The sequence below is a fragment of the Lytechinus pictus genome, chromosome 14 (assembly GCF_037042905.1).
Source record: "Lytechinus pictus isolate F3 Inbred chromosome 14, Lp3.0, whole genome shotgun sequence".
Lineage (NCBI taxonomy): Eukaryota > Metazoa > Echinodermata > Echinoidea > Temnopleuroida > Toxopneustidae > Lytechinus > Lytechinus pictus.
In genome coordinates, this window is record NC_087258.1 from 26,790,231 (window position 1) to 26,815,000 (window position 24,770).

Genomic DNA, 24,770 nt, shown 5'->3' on the forward strand with positions numbered 1-24,770 from the left:
ATATTGGAATTTTAAGTTTTTGATTTGTGACGTCATATACTGTACGAGCAGCTGCCCCATTATGTTGTGTGATTTAAAATGGCAGATAAAGTGTGTTATGTGTTATAATTATGTTCATTATCTATCCATATTTGAAATTAACATACAATACAAGTTTTTGCTTCATAGTACCAATTTACAGTGTCACAGGTAATGTAGAATTCAGGAAAACATTTTTGAAAGATATTTCGTAGTAGCCATCTTAGATTTCAAAGTGGCGGTGATTTTTAGCTGACCCGGTGGATCAATTACTGGGGCAGCAATATTCTAAAACCAGCAGGCCAAAAACTGCCTGTATGTCTAAAATGCAGTGCCTCAAATTATTTCAAACTCAAGAAAATGATTTTAATGAATTTTCAAGATGGTGGCCATTTTCAGCATATCTATTGGACAGATTACTTGAGGGAAATGTCAATACCCCAAGATGCCAAATTTTAAAATAATACCTTCGTTATAATTATTTTTTTAATGATTTTTTATGGCAGCCATCTTGGATTTCAAGATGGCTGCCATTTTGCAGCTGAGGTATCACGGGCCTAAAACATTTCCCATAGACTCGTGTGTTAAAGAGGCGCTCTAAAAAAAAAAAAGGATGAAATTCGAGAATTGAATGTTTACTACCTGTCCAGTGGATAGGATACATGTCTGACATTCCATATCTGACCAGAAAGGGTACCTAGACCAGCTCATTTTAAAAATAAATCGGCATTTATGAAGACTACACCTGACAGGATCAAATTCATCACTTGAGACTGTAAAATGGCAATACTTCTTCCGCCAGTATAAAAATAGTTCCAAAGTGGTGATATATCTTCCCAATTTGAAAAAAGGAAGTTCAGTAAAGTTACCCTCCCTAGAATCAGTGATTATCAATCATATTCATTCAATTTTGTCAATAAGCAATATCAAAATTAAAAATTGAGAATTAAATGGGTTAATATCTTTGGCCCGTATAACCCTGACTCAGGGGATCAGATCGCTGAGGGCCAGCAATATTTGAAATAAGCTCCCCACACTACTTCTATATGTCAAAGTGCAATACCGCAGATCATATAAAACTCAACGAAATAATTGCAATATTTCTATGGCAGCCAGCTTCGAATTCAAGATGACGGCCCTTTTTCCGCCGACTAATTGTCAGATTGCTTGGAGCCAGCAATTATTTTAATGAACTCACCCAGATAGCGATATACTACAAATTTCAGTGGCACATATTATGTAAAATTCAAGGAAATCGAGTTCAATGATTTTTCATGCGGCCATCTTGGATTTCAAATGGCGGCTGGCCCGATGGTCAAATCGCTCGAGGCCGGCAATATATGAAATCAGCGCCCAAAATTAAGCCTATATGCCAAATTTCAATACCGCAGTTCATATAAAACTCAAGAAAATGATTGCAATATTGTATCATGGCAGCCATCTTGAATTTCAAGATGGCGGCCATTTTGCCGCCGACCAAATGGTCAAATTGCTGGGGGCTGGCAATATTTGAAATCAGTGCCTAAAAATACCCCATCATACCAAATTTCAGTGTCACATGTCATGTAAAACTCAAGAAAATGACATTAATGATTTCTCATGGCGGCCATCTTGGATTTCAAAATGGCGGCCAACCCGATGGTCATATCACTTGGGACCGGCAATATTTGAAATCAGCACGCCGAATTAAGCCTATATGCCAAATTTCAGTGTCACATATCATGTAAAACTCAAGAAAATGACATTTAATGATTTTTCATGGCAGCCATCTTGGATTTCAAAATGGCGGCCATTCAGCCGCCGACCAAGTGGTCAAATTGCTGGGGGCAGGCAATATTTGAAATCAGTGCCTAAAAATACCCCAACATACCAAATTTCAGTGTCACACGTCATGTAAAACTCAAGAAAATGACATTAATGATTTCTCATGGCGGCCATCTTGGATTTCAAAATGGCGGCCGACCCAATGGTCAAATCACTTGGGGCCGGCAATATTTGAAATCAGCACCCCAAATTAAGCCTTTATGCCAAATTTCAATACCGCAGTTCATATAAAACTCGAGAAAATGATTGCAATAATATATCATGGCGGCCATCTTGGATTTCAAGATGGCGGCCATTTTGCCGCCGACCAAATGGTCAAATTGCTGGGGGCCGGCAATATTTGAAATCAGTGCCTCATAATACCCCTATATGCCAAATTTCAGTGTCACATGCCATGTAAAACTAAAAAAAATGACATTTGATGATTTTGCATGGCGGCCATCTTGGATTTCAAAATGGCGGCCGACCCGATGGTCAAATCGCTTGGGGCCGGCAATTTTTGAAATCAGCGCCCAAAAATACCCCTGTGTACCAAATTTCACACTTTCTGCCAGATCCGAGCATCTTGGCCATTTTTTGTCACATAACCGCTCCACTAGTTGCAAACTTTGGTTGCAAATAAATGCTCGCTAATAATCGATGACGCGTGCATTTTCAATTATTCAAGCAAAGTCGATGAAAAATGTGACAATTCATTCATTATTTTTAATAGAATATCAAAGCAACGTAAATTGTTAACAGCAATTAAGAGCTAGTAAGTACCGTAATCAGTTCTAAATTTGTCTGGTGATTTTAACATTTGTATTTTTTTTTTAAATCTAGTGTTGTATTTAAGCAAATAAAAGTTAATTGACGGTACCGCACTACTAGTCATTTAGATTGTAGAGGCCCAATTTTAATTAGAAAATGGATCCGATGATGAACTGGTGGGGGCACAATAAGAATTAAGATAATTAATCATGATTTTTTTTCAATTTCAAAATAAATTCAGTTGTTAATGTTCCTTATAATATTCGTAATGAGTAAGTGTGCCAAAATCTCATTAATTTGAGAGGAATATATTATTTTCTTGGAAAACCCCTCGGCCAGTTATTTCAGATTGAATGATACCGGTACGGGGATTTTGATGAGAAAGGCTGCATTAATTTTGAGGTCGTCACATTAATTAAATGCCTGAAATTCAGTATTTTTTCCACCATTTTGACTCGGATTTTTTAATGAATATATTTCGATGTATAATGTGTAAATAAATGTTTAGGTCCTATAACTTTTAATGGCTTAAAGTAACTTTGATTCAAATAAATCTCGGAGGGATCGAGCTCATCACCAAAGACTAAAAAAAGGGGGGCGGGTCCGCTGCGCTAGCTTCGCTCGGTCCTCCTGAATAGCTAGACCGCGGCGCGGGCTTCGCGCCTTTAGCCGCGCCGCGCGGCCGGATGAACAGCCCAGCTAGCTGCTTGTCGTGAGTCATTGTGTACCTTTTGCTTTTAGCTTTGCCGACCAATTGTGAATCAAGGCTGGTTTCTTAAATTTGGGGTTGGTCAACAACAGCTTTAATATACAGTTGGGTCCTCTAGGCCGCGCCCTAGGGCACGGCACATGCACGGAGAGGAAAACTCACTTGTATTAACTCGCCTCGTAATTTGCCTCTTGTGAATTACACCAACCATGGATAAATCAGGTGAATGTGAAATAGTTTTGAAAGTTAAGCCTAGGCTAGGCGCGCGTAGATCTAGGCCTAGTAGTAGTATTAGGCCTAGATCTAAGCGTCTTCTCTCGTCCAGCAGTCCGGCCAGGGCGCCGTCGAGGAGCCGCGCCTGCTGGCGGTCTTGACAACGTCATTGGTGTCTAACCTATACCGGGTGGTTCTTCCACTGGGTCTGGGCACTGGTGCCTGACAAAGTCATTTTAACTTATCATTGAATTTCCGAAATTATCTTGAAATCATTGAGTAGTTGACAAAGGGAGGGTAATACCATGGATCCTAGTCAATATCTTGAAATTTGGACAAGAAAAAAAAATTTCTGGAATTGAAATCTATAGCCTATAGGACTAGGTAATCCAGTGTCAGTGACAAGTGAGGGAACAGATGCAGATTTGATCTAGTATTAAAGTCAAATTAGACATTTCCATAGCATGTGAGCTATTAATGAATAAGAATACCGAGTTACCGACATGTCGTGCTTTGTTATGGGAATATTAATTAATACATAAATGAGGCCAACTGTTCAACTTTTAATTTCTTGAATCTTCTATAGCCTTTAGGCCTACTGTAATCTTGAAAATATGTATAAAAAAGGTGGATGTGGAAGCTTGAAAAATCCTGTGAAACACATCCAGGATATTAGCATAGATATTTCACATTTTGACTCAGAGCAAATATTTTGTACCAAATGTTAAACTGTCTTGTCTATTTGCTATTTTTGTTATATCTGTACAGCTGAACCACGCGAGGGCACCCCATTGCTCCACAAACACAAAATCAAAATAGAAACGACCGATAAGACATCGCCCCAAAAGACACAAGCTGTGATGGTGGTGGAGAACGGTGATACCAAAGGCCTCGATGGCACCGAGGTCGAGTTCAAAAACGGAAAATACGGCGCAACAAATGGTAAAGGTGCTGAAAATGGAACTGTTGCTGCAGAAGACAAGTGAGTTTTACTACTTCCTCTGATCTTGACCAATGCTTATTATGGAAGTTAGCGCAAACATTGGTCTTGGGGTAAAGACATGCAAGACCCAGTTTCCTGCATTGCCATGGTAACAGCATAATGTGTGATTTTACTTACTTTCAGTGATATTTCTTATGGTCAATTAGAAGGGGCTGGGGATTGGAAGGGGCAATCTTAATGGATTTTTTTTTGGAGGGGGGGGGGGGGGCTTGCTCTTGCTTTTATTGATTACAAGTTACCTTTTCATTTTTTATGAGGGATGTATGTTATATGTAGGTTGATATTGGCGTGAAATGTACACATGGAGCACATAAAAAATAATTGCCATTTGATATGAAAAATATGGTGTTTTTTTTTTTGGGGGGGTTAACTTTGTGGTTAAGGATGTGCACTGCACTTATAATCGCTTCTTGCTTTTCGTGTTATTTTTTGCAGGGTTAATGAGAAAGATAAGGAAAAAGAAGAAGAGAAGCCACAAGTCCCTTTTACAAGATTGGTGAGTATTCCATACTTTGAATTAAAGTTAAGCCTATCTTCTCTATTGTTATCATCCTCCTCGTCATCATCATCGTCATCATAATCATCATTGCCATTATCGAACATGTAACTACTCAACATCATTTTCATCAATACATCATCATCATCATGATCAGGGTTGTGATAAAAAACGTTTTTTATTAAAAAAAACAAATAAAACGTTTTTTATTGTTTTAAAACGTTTTAAATCGTTTTAAAACGTTTTTTTCCCAACGAATGATGCAATTTTCGGTCAATCAATTAAACCATACCCTTAATACAGGATGATTTAAAGCTCTTGATGTTTGAAATACTTTTTTGGAGTAAGTAAGAGATGACTACAATTTTTTGTACTGAATTTCCAACAGAAAAGTTCATATTTCCCCAAAAATTAATCATAGAAATGGAATGCAAAAAAAAAAAGAAAGTAAGTTGACATTTTGTAAATTTATTCCTCATACATGTACACATACAAGTAGTCTCGGGTATTTTGAGTCTTGTCAATCTAGGGGGGAGGGGGCAGAAGAATTTGCACAATGGAAGAAAATGACATATTTATAGGGTATTGAGGCTTAATTTCATTAAATCAATATGCTTTATTTCATTTGAATCAATTATGCCAATTTTAGTGCATTAATGAAATATAAATTTGGGTTTAAATCTATGTAATATAAAGAAAGCCCTTGAACTGTTTTTTATTGGGGAATTCTGATCAAATGCATTTTGGATTAAAGAATCAGTGAAAAAATGTTTTTTTTTAATACTTATTATGCACATTTTTACTTTTTTGTTTTTTAATGGAAATTATTGGCAATAATTTTCCAATATTACCAAAAATACAAATAATGTTACAGATACAAATTTTGGCGTGAATTTGCATTCGCTTTATACATGAAATCATTTTTTTTGAGCAATTCGGGGATCTGACATGCACTTGTTGTGTAATATCATAACCGAATACCCATTCATGCATCCCAAAAGTACAATGTAGTCTTGAATGATATGGCATGGCCCTGTCATGTCTATGGATTTATCATTTTAAAGTTTTGAGGGGGGCCATTAAGGTCCCCTGTGATTACAATGTTAGGATTAAAGGTCAAGTCCACCCCAGAAAAATGTTGATTAAATCAATATAGAAAAATAAAACAAGCATAATGCTGAAAATTTCATCGAAATCGGATTTAAAGTTCCGCTTATTTTTTACATAACAATTGTATGCACAAGTCAGTGATATGCAAATGAGAGTCGGTGATGTCACTCACTCACTCATTTTTTTTTTAATGTTTGAATAAAAAATACAATATTTCAATTTTTACAGATTTGAAAATAATGACCAACTTTATTTCACATGACAATGAGGAGAAAATAATGAAAATACAAACTAATAGTGAGTGATGTCATCAGTCCCCTCATCTGCATACCGACCAGAATAACTGTTTGCAAAATTAAGCGAAACTTTAAAATATCTTAACTTTCTTATTTTACATCCAATTTTGATGAAATTTTGCTAGCTGGATTTTTCTCTTTTTACTTAATCTAACTTTTTCTTGGGGTAGACTTGTCCTATAAGATTTGCTCGCTGATTATCTTATACTGTTTAGTACTTTTTGGTAAAGGAAATAATCTGTTGTCTCATGATGCGGCAAAAACTGAAATTGTGACGTTTCGACTGCACCTGCTAGTCTTTGTCAGGCAGTGAAGTGGACAATCGCTGCGTGCACCTTTTATGCCGGAACCGCCACACTATGATTGGTCAGAGCAACCGACCAATCAGAAGCCGCAGACGGTGCAATCGGTGGGCGGCATGTGGACGTCAGGGAAATACCGTCGGCTGCCAGCGGTTCACCGATGAGTATTGGGCGGTCGTAGGGAGCGCATGCCTGACGAAGACTAGCAGGTGCAGTCAAAACGTCGCAATTTCAGTTTGCCGCATCATGAGACAACAGATTATTTCCTTTACCGATTCTGTACTACCATGATGATCAACATCTTCCGTACTATTTTGTTCATCAATACAAAGCGCAAAGTTTAACCTGCTTTTGTGTGTACCTCAAGAGTTAGAGTACGATGTAAGTTTTACAGTCTACATTAGGCCTATTATGCTTGTGCAACACTTCCATTTCATTCAAGTACTGCAATTACATGTATTTGAGCTTATATTAAATAGTGTTTCTTTCCCTGTCCAAGAAATGAGCACAACACTCAGATATGTTTGTTAAAATGAGAATATTCTTAATATGGATTGATGTGCAAAATTGAACTGGGAAGAAAGGAACATAACAAAGCAATGGAGAAGGGGAGAATAAAGGGGGGGGGGGAGAAAGAGGATAAGAGAGTGGTGTAGAGAAAGAGTTTTATTAAGTTAGAAGAAAACAATACACCACTTAAGAAATAAAAGTATTTTTTCAAAAATCATCTACATGTAAAGTCACACCCATGACCCATGCAAATTTACAACACACAAGTCTATGAGGTGTTTTAAAACACGTTTTTTTTGTAAAAAAAACGGGTGTTTTAAAACGCGTTTTAAAACACACCGTTTAAAACGTGCCAACCCTGATCATGATCATGATCATCGACATTATCATCATTGTTGTCATAATCATCACCATCACCATTTTCATCATCATCACCACCACTATCATCATTATCATCCTTTTTATTGTCATCACCATCATCACCATCATTATTATAAATTCATCATCATCATCATTACTATTATAATCTTCATTGTCATCATTGTCAATCATTTTTGTCATTATCATCAATGTCATCATCAGCATTATCACCAATATCATTATCATCATCAATGTCATTATCATTCTCATTATTATTTAGCATCATCTCTGACATTTAATAGCACTTGTAATAGGGGCCTCTTTTGAAGTGCTCGTGTCTGCAGCTATGACCTTCATTTAGTTTTCTCTAAGTGAATCCAGCCTTTGTTGGCTTGACAGCATTAGATTAATATAAGCTATATGTTATTAACTCACTAATTGCCTTTCTTTATCAATGCTACCCCTATTTATCATCTTTATCCTTTTTTACTGCAGAATACTATCAACTACCATCTCATCTCTGTTTCATACATGTATTTGTATAACCTTTTTTTTGTGTTCCTTTCTTTATCCACAGTTCCGGTACGCTACCGGTCTAGATGGCCTCTTCATGTTCATCGGTTGCTTTGCCGCCGGTGTCCATGGCTGCGCTTGGCCGGTGCTCAACATCGTCTTTGGCGGACTCATCGACCAATTTGTTGATTTCGACAAACTGAATATAACAAATTTAACGGCGATCCCGGTAGATGCAACATTACCACCGGGTTTAGATCCAGGAAAGGAATTTGATGACACCATGCAGGAGTATGCTGTCATCTTTTCCTACATTGGTGTGGGTGTTATGGTATTTGCCTATCTTCAGGTGAGTAGGATGATTTGATCTTAGAGTTGTTTCATAATAATAATAATAATAATAAAAATTATAATAATATTAATGACACTTTCAGTACTTTCCTAGGGTGGCCACTTTAGCTGTAAGCTGTTCTTCCAGTAGGCCCTGCATATCATAATTTTTTTTAATTTTGGATGATTTTTTTTCCAATAACGGTTCAAAGCTACTGAAATCATCCTATTGGATTGTGTGATAGTAAATCTAGTTATATAAATTGTCCATTTGTTTTCATAAATCTTTATGAAAATTGAGCCTGATGTCAGGGTTCCCAGCCCATCAGGGAAAGTTATTTTACTTTTTTTCCAGTCAGGGAAAAATCAGGGAATTTGATTTTAAAATACCTCAAATCAGGGGAAAATGCCTCAAATGAGGGAAAAATCAGGGAATTTTGAGCAGCCCAAAAGTCGAAAGCAAAGTAGTCAGTCAGACTCTGTTATATTTTTTGCATATCAAAACAACACCCATTGAATGGCTGGTTATAATGGTACTAATGAGTTTTACACTATTGTTTTTATACTGAAAATACATGTAATTCACTGCAACAACTTAGAAAACATCCGAAACTGGGAATTTGTTTAAATAATTATCAGGGAATTTTTAAACTACATCAGGGAAAAATCAGGGAATTTTGTTTTCTTGAAAAGCTGGGAACCCTGTGATGTAATAATGGCATAAACTCTGGAGTCAAAATGGATTCATGACATGAATCTAATATCGATCAGAGTAAGAAAAATCTTATATTCTGGAATGTACAAAAATGTTTTTAGCATCTATAAAAGATTTGTAATTCACCATCATTTTGTATTTTCATTTTTTATAGACTTCAATGTGGACACTCGCCTGTGAGAGGCAGATTTATAAGATTCGCCAGGCATTCTTTGACGCCATCTTGCATCAAGAAATCCAGTGGTTTGATGTTCATAAGAGTGGTGAACTGACGTCCAGGTTGGCTGAGTAAGTATCTGAGAATTTGGTTTAATCTTTTTTCTTTTTTTTTCAAAATAGTATTTGTTATAATCACCATACACAATTGGTACGTACAATAATCTTGTCTTAAGATAATCTAAGAAACAGCCTAGGGGATACATTAGGGCGATGAAATGGCAGACCCTAAAATTCCCCCAAAACCTATGCTTTGGGGTGACCAACATTTCTAGAAATGCCCCAAGATCTGTCACAAACAATATTCGAGATTAGTTAGAAAATCAAATAATCAATATTCCAACTATATGGCAGAATAATGATATTTGCTTTTACTGCATAATTGCTTGATTTCCCTAAAAGGTAGCCCTTAAAATCAAAGAAATAGCCCCAAAATTCTGCAATCACCCCAGTGTGGACAAAAAGATAGCCCCTAAAAATATGAAGATTATTTCTTACCCTGCTTAGAATGGATCAACTTTAAATTTTTGCTTTATATAGAATGATGTTTAGCTGAACAGGGGAAGTATGAATCGGAAACCTATTACATTAAAGTGATCATTTCACTTTGTTCTGATTTAAAAAATTCTCATTTTGGTTCTTGAAAATGGGCTAAACATTAGGCTTATAGTGTAAAAATACCATCCCAAAAGTTTCAAAGTATTATATCCACAGGATCAATTTTAAAACCTTAAAGATGTAAACCAAAGTTTGAAAATAATTGGGAGTTGGTTTCAATGACTATGTGTATACAGTGATCCTGTGCACCACAACACACAAACTAGATGAACACAGCATGGCCTACATACAGTGTGTACTAGGTATACACTGAATGTACAGTGCAGCTAATAGCGTGTGTGTGTGTAAATAGGAGATACACACAAGAGAATGCAGTCAAAATAGCAAACAGACTTTTTGAATTGGAGTAAACTGGTCATAAGCTTAACCTGTCTACTAGACGGTTCTCAAAATCAAGCTAATAAATTGCTACTTGTATCTAAATTAGAGTTTTTCATTCTATATTGTGGTCTGTTTCAGGGTTTTTGAGGACAAATACATGCACTCATACACATGTTTCGTCTCAGTTTGAGAATTTTTTTAATCAGCTGCTCACAAAGTTAAACGATCCCTTTAAGTGGCACCGCTCTTAGGAGTTACTAGATATTTCTCATCCCTCTCCTTTCTAAATGATTCTTCCTTTCTTCCTTTACAGTGATATGGAGAGAGTGAAAGAAGGAATTGGTGATAAGATCGCTCTCTGTATTCAATATCTCTTTCTCTTCTTGGCTGGTGAGTATTAACAATTCATTTTCTTATCCCTCTCTTTTTCTGGTCGAGTCAGAGATAAAAAGTTTCATGAAAATGTGTCGTTTTTTCTGTTATTAACCCTTTTTATTGACAATAGATAATTTGTATTCCTATGTGATCCTCTTTATTCTTCAAATGGGCAACATCCTGAGGAGTGAGGAAATTAAAAAAATTGTACATCTAACATTTGTTGAGTCCTTTAACCCTATCTAGCTAACTTTGAAATTTTATGGATCTAGTTCTTGAAACTTAAGAGCAATCAAGTATTCTTGAACATCCTGTGCAAGTTTCAGGTCACATGACCAAGGTCATTTAGGTATTTGTGGAATTGTCATCATAACTTTCAAAGTTCATGGATCTAGTTCATGAAACTTGGACATAAAAACAGCAATGTATCCCTGAATACCCTGTGCGTGTTTCAGGAACATGGCCAAGATCAAAGGCCATTGAAAGGTTAATGACCTCTGGCAGTGTTGGGAGTATACATGTGTTTTATTGGCATCATAACTTTAAAAAATTATGGATCTAGCTCATGAAACATTGACATAAAGGCAATCAAGTATGAGTGATTGTTTTGCACATGTCTTAGGTCACATGATCATGGTCAAAGGTCATTTTGGGTGAATGGACATATTTCATTATCATATTAGTTTTCTTTTGTGAATTATTATTCATTAGCTGTTTTCAAAGGCAGCACTGCTGCTATATCAAATTGCGTAATGCAGGCGAGACTGCCAGAGGCGTTCCACTTGTATTCTTTTGTGTCCCTCAAAGCCCTGAGGAAGACTCGTTACACGGTCGAAAGCTTGGCCTAATAAAGGAGTTGGACAATATTGCTACGTCCTGCAGGCTCTCTTTTTCTCAAAGTCACACTTATATGATATTATGATGCTGCACCTCAATCATACGAGACCAAAGCAAATTCTCGATATATATAGTTAGCTATTCTTGCCCTTTGAGCACTCTACAGAATGGATTTGGTGATTTACATACATGTATACATCTACTTGTAAGTCTTTATATTTAATATAGTATTTCCATTTTCTCACGGAACGGAGATCCTTTGGTAAAAAGCTGCTCTCCTATTTCGTTAGAAATCCTAGCATAGAAGCACATAATAGATCATATTCGCACATACACAAACTAGATTCGTCTGCAAAAAAACACTTTGATTTAATTTTATCACCATGCATTAAAACATCTTTCTTGGTTGAAGAAATGGTCGATTACAAATAACCAGCCGTGCTGTTGTATCTGTGAGAGCTAATTAAAAGCAGGCTAGTGACTGATTTATGTTGCTTGTGCAATGTCTGTATGAGATGATGTGAGGATCAATTTCTTCCTTGCTAATGCAGCAAGCTGGACTGTTTACATTTTGTGTCTCGCAAGTATTTAAACCATGTCAAAAGGCTTGGCTCCGTTGATTGAAGGGTTCCTTGTTGAGAGAGGAGTGGGGTAGTCAGTATGTGCATGTTATGTGCGGATGGGATGGGCTGGAATTGACTTCATGGAAAGAAATGCAATTTGAAGATTCTAATGAAAACTCTGCAAGCTAACCCATTGCCCACTGGAACCAGATGATCCCTGTAAAAAGCTTATAAAAATGACAGAATTCAGTAGTCTATGAGTTAATAATGAAATAAATGAAATGAATGATGAAGTGAAATTGATGCAATCAATGATGAAATGAATAAGCCAGTTCACGGTTAGCTCATGATCAACTTTTCTCAAATGACCTTTGTGATTTTTCATTAGGATAAGCACTATCATTTTCAAATGTAGATGTTGCGTAAGCTTTACCGTAGAGTATTCAAATTCTAAGAACAAAAGGCATTGTATAGTCCAGGTGACTAGAATGGTACATCAGGGATAAAGTTTGGAAATCTGTTTTATTGTCTGCCTTTGGCACATTTGACTAATAGGCTACTGTCAAAACCAGTGATTATGAAGGCTCTATTTATTACTCTTCAGCGGAAGTTCAGCTTGGATGTGATAAATATTTTGAAAGGAATACATGAATACTCATGAAATCACAAATGCCTATGTCAGTGAATTTGAAAGCCACCTTCATGGTTGTCTCCAATGACCTTTTTCTGCTCGTGCACAGTTTACAACCGTGAACAGGCTTATTTGAGAGTAACAAAATCATAAATGAAAAAAAGATAAATAGAAAAAAATAGGGTGAATGAATGCCTAATATGGCAAGTGATATTGAGTAAAAAGAAAAAAGATTAGTTGGAATGAAAATGTTCCCCTTCCCCTGCCACCTCCAACCCACCCACCCCCCCCCCCCCCCCGAAGATTATATGACATGTATGTTTGCAAGTACAGTATTGAATATATTCAAAATTGACTTATCATGTTATAATTATAGCAATAACTACAGACAATTTTTTTTTTTAAGGTTGAAAAATTTATTTTTGAAGCAGAGACATTTTATTTGTTCTGTTGCAAAGAAATTTCCCTTGCGATTTAGTGTGGTCTTTTAGGTGAATGGTCACATATTTTCTGATTGACAGAAGTGATGGGATTTTTCACAAAGTCCTACTTCTGTATGACCTCTCCAGTGCTAGCAACCCGGCTACCTTACAAAAAATTACTCTTGCCCTAATCAAATACTACGTTTCACTCAAAACTAATTAGAGATCGCCATTTCCTGCCTTATTCCAGTCATCAGCAAATACTGACATGAACATCGCATGACACTGTCTACATGTCCAAATATGGTCATTCTTTATAATGTGCAATCTTGTAGGGGCTGTCACACTTTGCCGATAAATGTACTATTGTCAATCCCATTTTATCAATAATTACCTTTTGTTAACAGCACAAATAATACCTGATAAATAGTGTGAATTCTTGATATTTTGTGTGAGTTGTAATTTGATTGATGGATAGATAGATAGATAGATACATGTACAGATACATGTAGATAGATAGATAGATAGGTAGGTAGGTAGATACAATTAAAGAGGAAGGTAGGTAGGTATGAGTTGGTACATGTAGGTAGGTAGGTAGGTATGGTCTACATGTACATGGAGGTAGCTGTCGATAGGGGGTGGGTACATACTAGATTATTCTTATTTTTCACATACATGTAGTGTGCAATTCTTGATGTGAAGAATAAAAAAGCTTGATCCGGCCAAACCTACAGTAGTTAGCATCCGCTGGCTAAAATTTCATTGTGTGACAGCCCCTTTATAGCCATGTTTTTATTGTGTAGAGATAAGGAGAAATGTACACAGGTCGGTATGTTTAAATATTTGACTTCTGACTGAGTCTTATGCAAAGGCAAATCATCAAGGGTGTAGACCTGCATAAAATGAATATGGCACCTTTCTCTATAAATTGAGCTGTCTTTCTTTAATAATGCATTGTTGAAATCGTATTGATTGTATTGTATTGTGTTATTTGATCATGGTAAGATGATGATTGGTTTTCTCTTGAAGATGACTTTGAGCAGGTAATAAATGGAAATTATGTGTCTGTTACTCAGAATTGACATTGGAAATGATTCGTATTATTTTTTTAATGTAAATCTTAAAATGGCCGGGAATGCAGTGCAATCATAACACAGACATAGACAAACAGACACAAACATAGCACAGAAAATGCCCCCCCCCCAAAAAAAAAAAAAAAAAATAATAATAATAAGAATGAAAATATATAGCAAGTATATAGTTGGAATAACATTTCATCAATTTTTTTTTTGGAGGGGGGGTGGGAGCGGGAGCATAATACAATTTACTATGTGAATGCATGAAATTCAATACTTGGAATCCAGTTTGTGATACCACAGGAAGCTTTCAGGTTACAATCTATAAAAAAAAAGAGTGGTGTGTGCATGAATGAGATCAGTGGCTTAAGTCTAAGTATTTAAGTTTTCATCATTCCCTTCTGCTTTTCAATAGATTTAAATAAAATTGTTTGTTTGATTGCCCTTAAATAGAAAATTTAACCAAGTTGCGCAAGATGTTGAAATGGTGGGTACTTATGTAAAGTTCGGAAGAACAAAGTCTACATGTACCTGTACAGTATCAGATAAATCTTGATTAATATTGTTGACAAGACTGAGATAACATGCGGGTTCACGTGCTTCATTGCCAATTAACAGGAAAAATTGCCTCGTACATGTAAACTACCTCTTGTGGTATTGGGTTTATTGCCAATTAAGAGTCTAAATTAAGAATATTTAGAGAGAAATTAATGTCACAAAGGATTCAAGAAGGCTTATTTGAACAGAGGCAGAATAGAATAAATCCTTTTTTGTTCTATTGCAAAAAATGAGCACAATATTGAGGGCCAATTGTGAGGGCATTGCAAGCTTGCCCTTTCATTATATAGCATGCATGGTATTGGTAGGGGTAGAATATGTTATGTCATGGTGGGTCTTCTTTTTAATGTACCATTGACAAACTATAGTACTCTTGTTCACAGCTTTTTTTTTCTCGCTCTTTATACATGTATTTTTATGGAACAGGTATGGTATGAGGAAACTTAAAACAATACACTGTCACCGAGTCAATGATCATGTAGAATCCCCAGTTTAAAATGACAATTTAGCTTGCCTATTCCAATCTTTAGTTTGTTATTACTTTAATTCACAAAATTTAATCCCACCAGGGGAGCGTTCCATGAAAGGACTTGTCGGACGTTTTATCCGACAGTTACCATAGTAACAGTACCTCTCAGCCAATCAACATCAGAGAAAGATGTCAGATCTGACAACTTGTCGGATGAAAATGTTGATGAAACACTCCCCAGATGTACTAAAGCAATTTCAATGTTTCAAATACATGTAATCATGTTCTACGGTATATTTACCACAGTTATATCAGTTATGATTGCTGTACCCCAGATCCATTCCCTGCATGCTAATAAACCAAACATGACTGTCATACACATTGATAATATTTCCGGTATACTGTGGGCACATGCTCAAGCAAAGCAAGGCATAGTAAAGACATGAAGTAGAAGCATCATAAAGAGGGATGGGAGTTACATTTACTGGTAAGCCTGTATGACCAGGTTTTGGCGAGATGTTGAAGGTGTTATTAAGAGAGAACATCTGCCATCCCATGACAAAAGGGAGCAGTTTTTGTCAATTTCTTTTTGATATAGGATATTTTCTGTAGCTCTACATGATGTGAATGGAATTGGAGTCACATAGCCCCCAATTTCTGGAATAAAGATGTTTGAAAAGCAATGAACTCTATTATATTCCAACATATACCAATGACACATTTGTCCTGATTTACTAAGAAACTCATTTCACAGAGTTGCTTTCTTTTGTCATTTGATGGCAGAAATATTACGGATGTTTCGTGGAAGTTTGCTCCATAGGAGTGATTCAGTGACCCCCTATGAATTACATTTATAAGAAGAGATGAGCTAGCAGATTGTATGTTTTGAGAATGATTGTGCAGATTTATCAGGCTACAGCTGAATTTAGTTTTTTGCATTGAATGATCATTTGTTTTTCCAAATTTCATTTCGTTGTAGGTTTTGGTATAGCGTTTTGGAAAAGTTGGGAGATGACGCTAGTCCTTCTGTCTATGACCCCTCTGCTAGCAGCCGCTGGAGGCTTCATGGCTTACGTAAGTTTCGAGGATGCAAAATACTTTTACAAAAATTTTGCGGCTCAATTGGTTTCAGATTTGCATGTAGAATGCGTACGTACATGTTTGTTTGCTTATTTGTTCATTTCTTTACCTTGCAAAGTAATATTCTCATTGACAAAAGAATACATACATGTACAAAGCATGAAAAAATGTTTGAAGCACTTCATAGAGTACCTTGAATAACATATTGTAGTAGATGCCTCTCTGAAGTGAATATAGCTTGAAATTAAGTATTCCATGATTTTATTTACAAGACAGAAAATGTATGTATATGTACAATGTGGAGCGCTGTGGCCCAGTGGATAAGTCTTCTGACTTTGAAACAGAGGGTCGTGGGTTCGAATCCCAGCCATGGTATAATTTCCTTCAGCAAGAAATTTATCCACATCGTGCTGCACTCGACCCAGGTGAGGTGAATGGGTTAATTCCTTGAATGCATGAGCGCTGAAAGGCAGCTCGAGCTAAAGCCGGGGTAATAATAATAATAACAACGCGCCTTGGAATAGGATATTTCTAGATAGATGGCGCTATATAAATGCCTATTATTATAATTAATGTAACTCAACATTAATGGACCTATAACACATCTTACATGTTTGTGTTTCCCACTTAGTTCCTGACATCCTTCTCAAAGTTAGAGCAGGAATCCTATGCCCAAGCTGGAAGTGTAGCAGAGGAGGTTCTGTCTTGCGTAAGGACTGTCATAGCGTTTGGAGGAGAGCAGAAAGAGGTTACCAGGTACGTGAAGAGACACCTTCTTCTTTACCTTCATCTCTTCATCTCCATTTTCATCTACATGTACATCAACATCATCATCGCTGTCATCATGGTTATCATAGTTAATCATTATCAGCATCTTCATCATTTTAATTATCGTCATCACGATCATCATCATCGTTATCATCAGCATCGCTATCATTATCATCATCAGTATCTTCATCATCTACATCATCGTCGTCATCGCCATCATCACTATCACCACCATCATCATCACCATAATCTTCTATTATCATCATCATCGTCGTCTCCATCATCTTCTTCATCATCATCTTCCATCTTCATCATCTTTATCATCACCATCAACACCATTTTCATACAATATGTTCCTCCTTTATCTACTCCTTAACTTTTCTAATAAAAGTGAGAATACAAATATATCGATGGAATTCTACATTTGCTAATTACACAAAAAATGCATTTTAAGTGGTTAACGTATATGGCAGGGGTTCTCAAACTACAGCCCGCGGGCCTGATCCGGCCTGCGGAGCTTCTCCGGCCCTCAAGACTCTGCTATATTTTGTAATCACCTTTAAGTCACAATATGAAACATAGCTCAATATGATTACATTGTGTATCCATGAAACCGTAATAAAAGTAATGGCAGTCAGATATAATAAACAAAGTTCAGTAGAGTCTTTTCTGTCTGTTGTTATTAGATGACCAATGCAGCGCTACATTGAAAGAAGTTTCACGTCAAACGTTGATAATAAGTGCGCACACATTCCACCACGCGATCAATTTGGTTAAAACGTAAACTTAATTGCCGGTTCAGTTCTGCGAATATTCTCAGAGGTACATTAGTCATTATCAATTGTTAGCCAGGTCAAGATGGCATCAAATTCTGCAAAGAAAAGAAAGGTTGATGCTGAAAATCGTGTTTTCCATGAAGAATGGACAGACAAGTATGCATTCATTTTGCCGCAATCGAGCACAAGGCCAATGTGTTGGCCAATCTACTTTGACTACAAAAAAATATTGATAGGCCTATTACAAAACATTATCTGTCCCTTCAGTTCCACGTATATGTTAAAATTGACATATTAGGTACAATCTACATTCCTTTTAACAAAGTACTACAATTTTGTTGTCATTACTATTGACTCTTGCTGTATTTTGAAATCTTTTCTAATTTTGACTGTGTTCCATATGAAACTGTTATAAATTTGTTGGATTAAATTCTCCCAAAATAGGGCCAGATTGCCCCAGAGAGCATCTAGGACCCCGGCCGCAAGGGTCTTCGCACTTCGCACACATTTTTTTTCTAAGTATCCACATCACCCTGGCCCTTTCAGGTTTATTTCGAGTCTCATCTGGCCCTTCAAAGAAAAAGTTTGAAAACCCCTGGTATATGGACTCAAAGTACCTCCCAAACTTTCTGCCAATCATCGCTTCATCCTGTCACATATTATATTTATCTTCCAGGTATGAGAAGGAGCTGAAAGGAGCCAGGGATGTAGGCGTCAAGAAGGGCGTGGCTTCAGGGGTTGGCATGGGGATCACCATGTTAATCATGTTTGGTTCATATTCCCTCGCTTTCTGGTAAGTACACATCATTACTGTGCAATTGAATTATTCAGTTTGCGTTAATTTTTGTTTGAATAAAATCTAATTGAATGTGTAATATTGGTGCACTCCTTTTGTGACAGAATTATGTGAAGCCTTTTATCATATTTTTGCCAAGAAAGGGACACTGTTAACTATTTTTGCTGCATGTATCCCAAATGTTAGGGGGCTAGAAATTACATGAAGAAGCCCACATCCGTCCTGAGCTTTATGTGACCGATTGGATCATATGTTTTTATACTGCAAGGAACTAGGAATGTAAGTGCAACTAAAGGTCACACTTAATTTTTTGTGAAGTACCGCTTACTGTGTTGTCATCTATTTAATTAGAATCATATAAACTTAAACATGATATATGAAAATATTCAAATCAGAAGCAGCTGTCTTTCAATCCGAATTCAACTCCCTCTTTTTCAAGGTATGGGCCGAAACTTGTCGCTGATGGACGTCTGACCGGTGGTGACGTCATGATCGTATTCTTCTGCGTCATGATCGGATCGTTTTCCATCGGTAACATCTCGCCATCCATGACAGCAATCACGGCCGCAAGGGGGGCGGCAGTTACCCTCTTTGACATCATAGATGCCGTAAGTCACTAGTCTTTCATTGTTTGATATTTTCTTTGATGGGAAACACCATAAGAAATGTACATCCAATTATATGTGGACGCTTTCTGATATGAATTTACTTTTATTTTATAGTTTGTGTGAAAAGTTATGTTGTTCTGAAATAAATTGTGGCCTGAGCAATTCATGCAAAGAAGTAAGAATAGACCTCATGCATATGACATCATGATCTCATAGCGCTCTCCCTTAGAGGATATAGGAATATGCGTGAATGGAGTTATCAGATATGCACCAGCTGCAGATCACAAACGTATGTAAGGCATTGTGTTCAGCCTCTAAGATGGCAGCACAATGACGTCAATGCATAAGGTCTATGGTGAAAAGTGAGGTTTGAACATACTAAATGGTTGAATGTTGTATGGAATCGCTCAAATACATATCTCTCTGGCTCTTCCTCCAGACTCCAGAGATAGACACTCGCTCCAAGAAGGGGGTGCGGCCGGATAAGATGACGGGTAACATAGAGTTCAAAGGGGTGGAGTTCTCCTACCCCACCCGTGCCGATGTACCGGTATTGAGAGGGGTTGATCTGAGTATCAGGAAGGGTCAGACCGTAGCCTTGGTAGGATCCAGTGGGTGTGGCAAGTCTACCACCATCAATCTCCTCCTCCGATTCTATGAGAAGCTGGGTGGTCAGGTGAGTGCATCAATATTTAATAATTATTGAAAATAAAAGATAAAGGGGGAATGATAGAATGAATAGACATTGAAATGCACCTCAGATATTTCTAAATGGATGGTGCTATATTGATGCCTATTATTAGTATTGTTGTTGATAATAAGCCAGGACCTGGGCTACTTTTACTTCCTTTGTTAACTGTGTTTGTAAACTACTATGTAATTATTATATTTTATATGTCATCTGATCCTTTATGAATATTGAAATAAAGTGATACAAAATCAAAAAATGTATTTATTACAAGCAGTTATTTTTCATATCACAAAAAGACATCAAAATGCACAAGACGATATGCGTAAATTTTGGAGGAAAAAAAATAGGGGTGGGGTGGGGATACATGGGATGATTTGTATAAGGGTGATGGTGGTGATCGTGATCAAAATGCCCTGTTTAATAAAAGGAAAATAAAACCATCACAGAGTGAGGGCATTGGTGATTTAAAGGGAAATTTCAAATTTTATGAAGAATTAGAGGGAGGAAAAAGATGCAACTCTCCTAACACTTTTGTATATTTGAAATGGTAGCTGATGCTTCATTATAATTTATATTAAGTCACATGACTGAACCTTTACCGAAGCTTTCGACCGATTTTGAATTCACATTCACTATTTTTTTTAAACATCCGCATGACCATTCCTGTACACATACCAGTATCTTTAATGTCTCCTTTATCTTGTCTGTACATGTAGATCTTGATTGACGGGAATAAGATCGAGGACCTAAATCTCCGCTGGTTGAGAGAACACATCGGTGTCGTGAGCCAGGAACCGATCCTCTTCAACTGTTCCATAGAAACCAACATCTCTTACGGACGAGATGGTGTCACCAAGGATGAGATCATCCAAGCCGCCAAGATGGCCAATGCCCACGACTTCATCTCTAAACTGCCAAAGGTATGATCTAAACGTACCATCAGGTAGAGAATCTCTATTTCCTCTCTCCAGGGCCCCGCACCACGAAGGTTTGGCGATTTATCGCCAATATGAAAGAATAATTCTAATTGGTTCCCAGTCAGCCTATTGAGCAAAATGTGCATGCAACGATGATCTTGATAGGCCATTTCATTTAGTGATTAATCACTGGCCTTTGTGCTACGGGCCGCTGTTCCCTCTCCCTTTTCTCTTTCTTTCTCTCTACCCCCTAACCTCCTTTCCCGCTCTGTAGCCCTCCCTCTCTCCCCTATCCTTCCATTCCTCCATCCACTTCCCTACCTCTGTCCACTTATTTTAGTCCTCCTAGGACTCAACACCATGGTGTACCGTAAGCCACTTCGGCGATTTCCATACCACCATTCAAACCTCTAATTTGTGATTATTTGTGATAAAATTTGGGCAGTGCATGCCATATCTCCATCAAGACCAGTCAACATCATGTAATTATGAAACATTTTCTTCTGTAGGGTTATGATACAATGGTTGGTGAGCGTGGAGCGCAGCTGTCTGGTGGTCAGAAACAGAGAGTAGCCATCGCCAGAGCTCTGGTCAGAAACCCACCCATCCTTCTACTGGACGAAGCTACCTCAGCCCTGGACAGGGAAAGCGAGAAGGTCGTACAGCAGGCTTTGGATAAGGTATTAAAGGGAAGCGGGAAAGTGAAGCTTCAGATTCCTCAACTCTCCACGGGAGTACAGTCGAACCTGTCTCGGTGCCCACCTGTCTGTTAGTGAAAACCTGTCTGATCGGCCACAGTGGCCACTTTTTGTCTTTCCGTTGGACAGCCATATTAAGGTTCCATGACACTTGCTCTGCTCTGAATTCCGCACTCTATTAGAATGACCAACTTCAACCCTGGGTTTAAAGACTATACCCGACCCTAAACCTAACATAAAACCCTATTGCAACTCTAACCCTAATCCTAACCCTACATCTTAGACAAAATTATGCCCGGAGCAATTATTGCAGGAGCAAATGCCGTGTCACCCTTAATAGACATTTTGACTCTATTTCATGAAGCGAATAGTCATTGGTTCTTAAATAATAACTGTTTCAAGTTACTGAAATAGTTGCACCTTATTAGTTTAGAACTATGGAAAATATACCTCCCCCCAATTAGTGTGGTGTCTTAGCTGGTTTGTTTGTCATGCCTTACTTTACATAGGTGCTAAATAAGATTCTTAATCCTTCTGATTCACTCCAGCTACTAGTCTAAAGATTCAAAACAACAAAATCGCAAACATGTGGAAATGGATTTATAGCAAAATTAGAATAAGTAGGATTACGATGTTTCATTGAGACACTTCTATAATGAAGCAAGCGTTCAGGAATTCTTCCATGTAGAAGGCAGGAAGTTCCATGTTTTGGGGGCTATCGATGAGAAGGTCGTATCGCCTAGTTGTTTGGCAATGTAAGAGAACTTACAAGCAGCCGAGCATGGGTTATACATTCATTTGATTATGTGTTCAATATTTGTGCAAGGTGGGTGTCAAACAGCTTATATAATGGAGCTTGGTTATTGACATATTTTGTGAACTCCTCACTTTGTTATTCAGGCTTCTGAGGGTCGTACCACTATCGTGATCGCTCACCGTCTAACCACTATCAGGAATGCTGACATTATCTACGCCTTTGAGGAAGGTCAGATCGCAGAGTACGGAGATCACGCCGAGTTGATGAAGAGAGATGGTGTCTACAAACAGCTCGTGACACTTCAGACCCTGGACGGTGCTGGTATGTTAAAAGCGTCTTAGAGGGAAAATAATGATAATGTTAATATGATTGTGGAATTTCTATATGTATATACTCAACTGTGCATTATTACAATAATGTTATTATTGTTACCCTGGCTGTAGCTGTGCTGCCTACGAGCGCTCTGGCATTCAAGGAATTTCTTCCTACTGCGTACCCATTCACCTCACCTGGGTTGAGAGCAGCACAATGTGGGTAAATTTCTTGGAAAACATGACATGGCTGGGAATCTAACCCACGTCCCTCAGATTAAAAGACAAGAGTCATAACCACGAGACCATGACGCCCCCATAAATCTACCCAAACAAATTTTTCATTTGAATCAAGAGAGAGAAATCAAACATGCATATACATGTACACAAACAGTTTCATAAAAATTTGATGAAAAACTAAGTTTTAACGTCTTGCTTAGATAAACGAAACATTTATATGCACAATCCCTGTCAGTATGCAATTGAAGGAACCGATGTTGTCACCCAATCACTATTTCTTTTATACTTGATTATATGAAATATGGAGTTTTTAATTTTATCGTCATTATAATGAAAGACAAACTTTGATTTTTGCCTGACAATGTGGAATGCTTATTGTTTTAACTTGTCCAGGGCTCCGTAAAACAAAGGTTTGCGAAGAATTGCTAATATGAAAGAACCGCAATAATAGGTCCCTGATCAGTATTTTAAACCTAATACAGGTGTCACATTGATATTGATTGGTCAGTTCATTTCGCGATTCTTGTTGTTACGGAACCCTGGTTTGATATATTGTCAAATCTGCATATATTGAAATATTATATTGTTTTAAGGGAGATGGGGGGGGGGGGTTGTGGACTTTCCGTCATACTATCGGTAAATCCCCTAAAAGTGGTTATATTTTTCAAATGTATTACTAGATTCTATGAATTTCTTATGGGCACTAGATTTAAGTTTTAGTCTAAATAACCTTAATCTTAGGGCCAATGATGCAAGTTGAATGTTTTTTTTCCTAAATTACTTGTTTGTCTCATTTAATTCTGTTTAGGATTGATCTTGATTAAATGCATTTCGATTTTTGTTTTCCAACAGAGGAATCCGCAACATCATCCAAAGAGACTGTCAGAAAGGAATCGATCAAACGTCTTCCATCTCGTCAGATGTCTCGCCAGATATCCCGTCAGATGTCCACCAGTTCTGCAATGGAAGGAAAAGACAAGGTGAAGTTTGTTCCTTGAAATGATGTTGACAGCAGATAAGTTATTTAAGTCAAGTAGTTAAGTTAGTTTAGTTGGGTTGTATTGCACTTAGACAACAGAATATTTTATTATGGTAGTATTACTATAACAGAGAGCTTCTCCTTGCGCCGTATTTAGAGTTGAAACTTTCCATTTACATTATGATGTGATGTTTCTAATTTGAATACAGGAAGAGGAAGAGATCGTAGAGGAGGAGGTGGAGTCTCGAGGCTACCTGGAAATCTTGAAACTGAATTCCCCAGAGTGGTATTACATCGTCATTGGTTGTATCTTCGCCGGAGCTCTTGGCGTTGCCATGCCAGCTTTTGCCATCCTTTTCAGTGAGGTCATTGCAGTAAGTACCATGACACCTTCTTAATGTACATTACCACTTCAGGAGCGGATCCATGGGGGGGGGGGGGCTGAAGGTGCGCTAGCCCCCCATCAGATTTTTCAAAAGAGAGACGAATTGACCTTAAATATAGGTGACAACCTTTTTTTTTTTTTTTTTGCTTGTCAAGTTTCAGTTAAGACGTGCCACCCCTTTATAAAACTCATGGATCCTGTAGCACCCCGTAAAATTTCAACTCTGGATCCGTACCTGCACTTGGTGCACACCTACATGGGCTGCATCCCATCTGGTCTACATCCCGTCTGGTCTACATCCCATTTGGACTACATCCCGTTTAGACTAGTGTACATCCAATTTGGTCTACATCAAATTTAGTCTACATCCAGATTTGTCTACATGTAGTGTGGTCTACAAACATCCTGTTTGGTCTACATCCCATTTGGACTACATCCCGTTTAGACTACATCCACTTGGTCTACATCCCGTTTAGACTACATCCTACTTGGTCTACATCCCGTTTGGTCTATATCCCGTTTGGTCTAC

The 24,770-nt window shown here is 37.5% G+C and overlaps 1 protein-coding gene across 1 annotated transcript in view; it reads left to right on the forward strand.

Moving 5' to 3' along the window:
• The first annotated feature begins 3,464 nt into the window (after positions 1-3,464).
• LOC129276396 (ATP-dependent translocase ABCB1-like) overlaps positions 3,465-24,770 on the forward strand; it is a 38,203-nt gene continuing 16,897 nt past the window's right edge. Inside the window, exons 1-16 of the mRNA XM_054912771.2 lie at positions 3,465-3,523; positions 4,283-4,496; positions 4,953-5,013; positions 8,169-8,453; positions 9,304-9,437; positions 10,618-10,694; positions 16,215-16,309; positions 16,947-17,071; positions 18,536-18,652; positions 19,095-19,263; positions 19,703-19,939; positions 20,671-20,874; positions 21,381-21,551; positions 22,470-22,647; positions 23,730-23,857; positions 24,066-24,230. Of these exons, the coding sequence (XP_054768746.2) occupies positions 3,511-3,523; positions 4,283-4,496; positions 4,953-5,013; positions 8,169-8,453; positions 9,304-9,437; positions 10,618-10,694; positions 16,215-16,309; positions 16,947-17,071; positions 18,536-18,652; positions 19,095-19,263; positions 19,703-19,939; positions 20,671-20,874; positions 21,381-21,551; positions 22,470-22,647; positions 23,730-23,857; positions 24,066-24,230 (2,373 nt within the window). The 5' untranslated portion in view covers positions 3,465-3,510. The remainder of the gene's footprint in view (positions 3,524-4,282; positions 4,497-4,952; positions 5,014-8,168; positions 8,454-9,303; positions 9,438-10,617; positions 10,695-16,214; positions 16,310-16,946; positions 17,072-18,535; positions 18,653-19,094; positions 19,264-19,702; positions 19,940-20,670; positions 20,875-21,380; positions 21,552-22,469; positions 22,648-23,729; positions 23,858-24,065; positions 24,231-24,770) is intronic.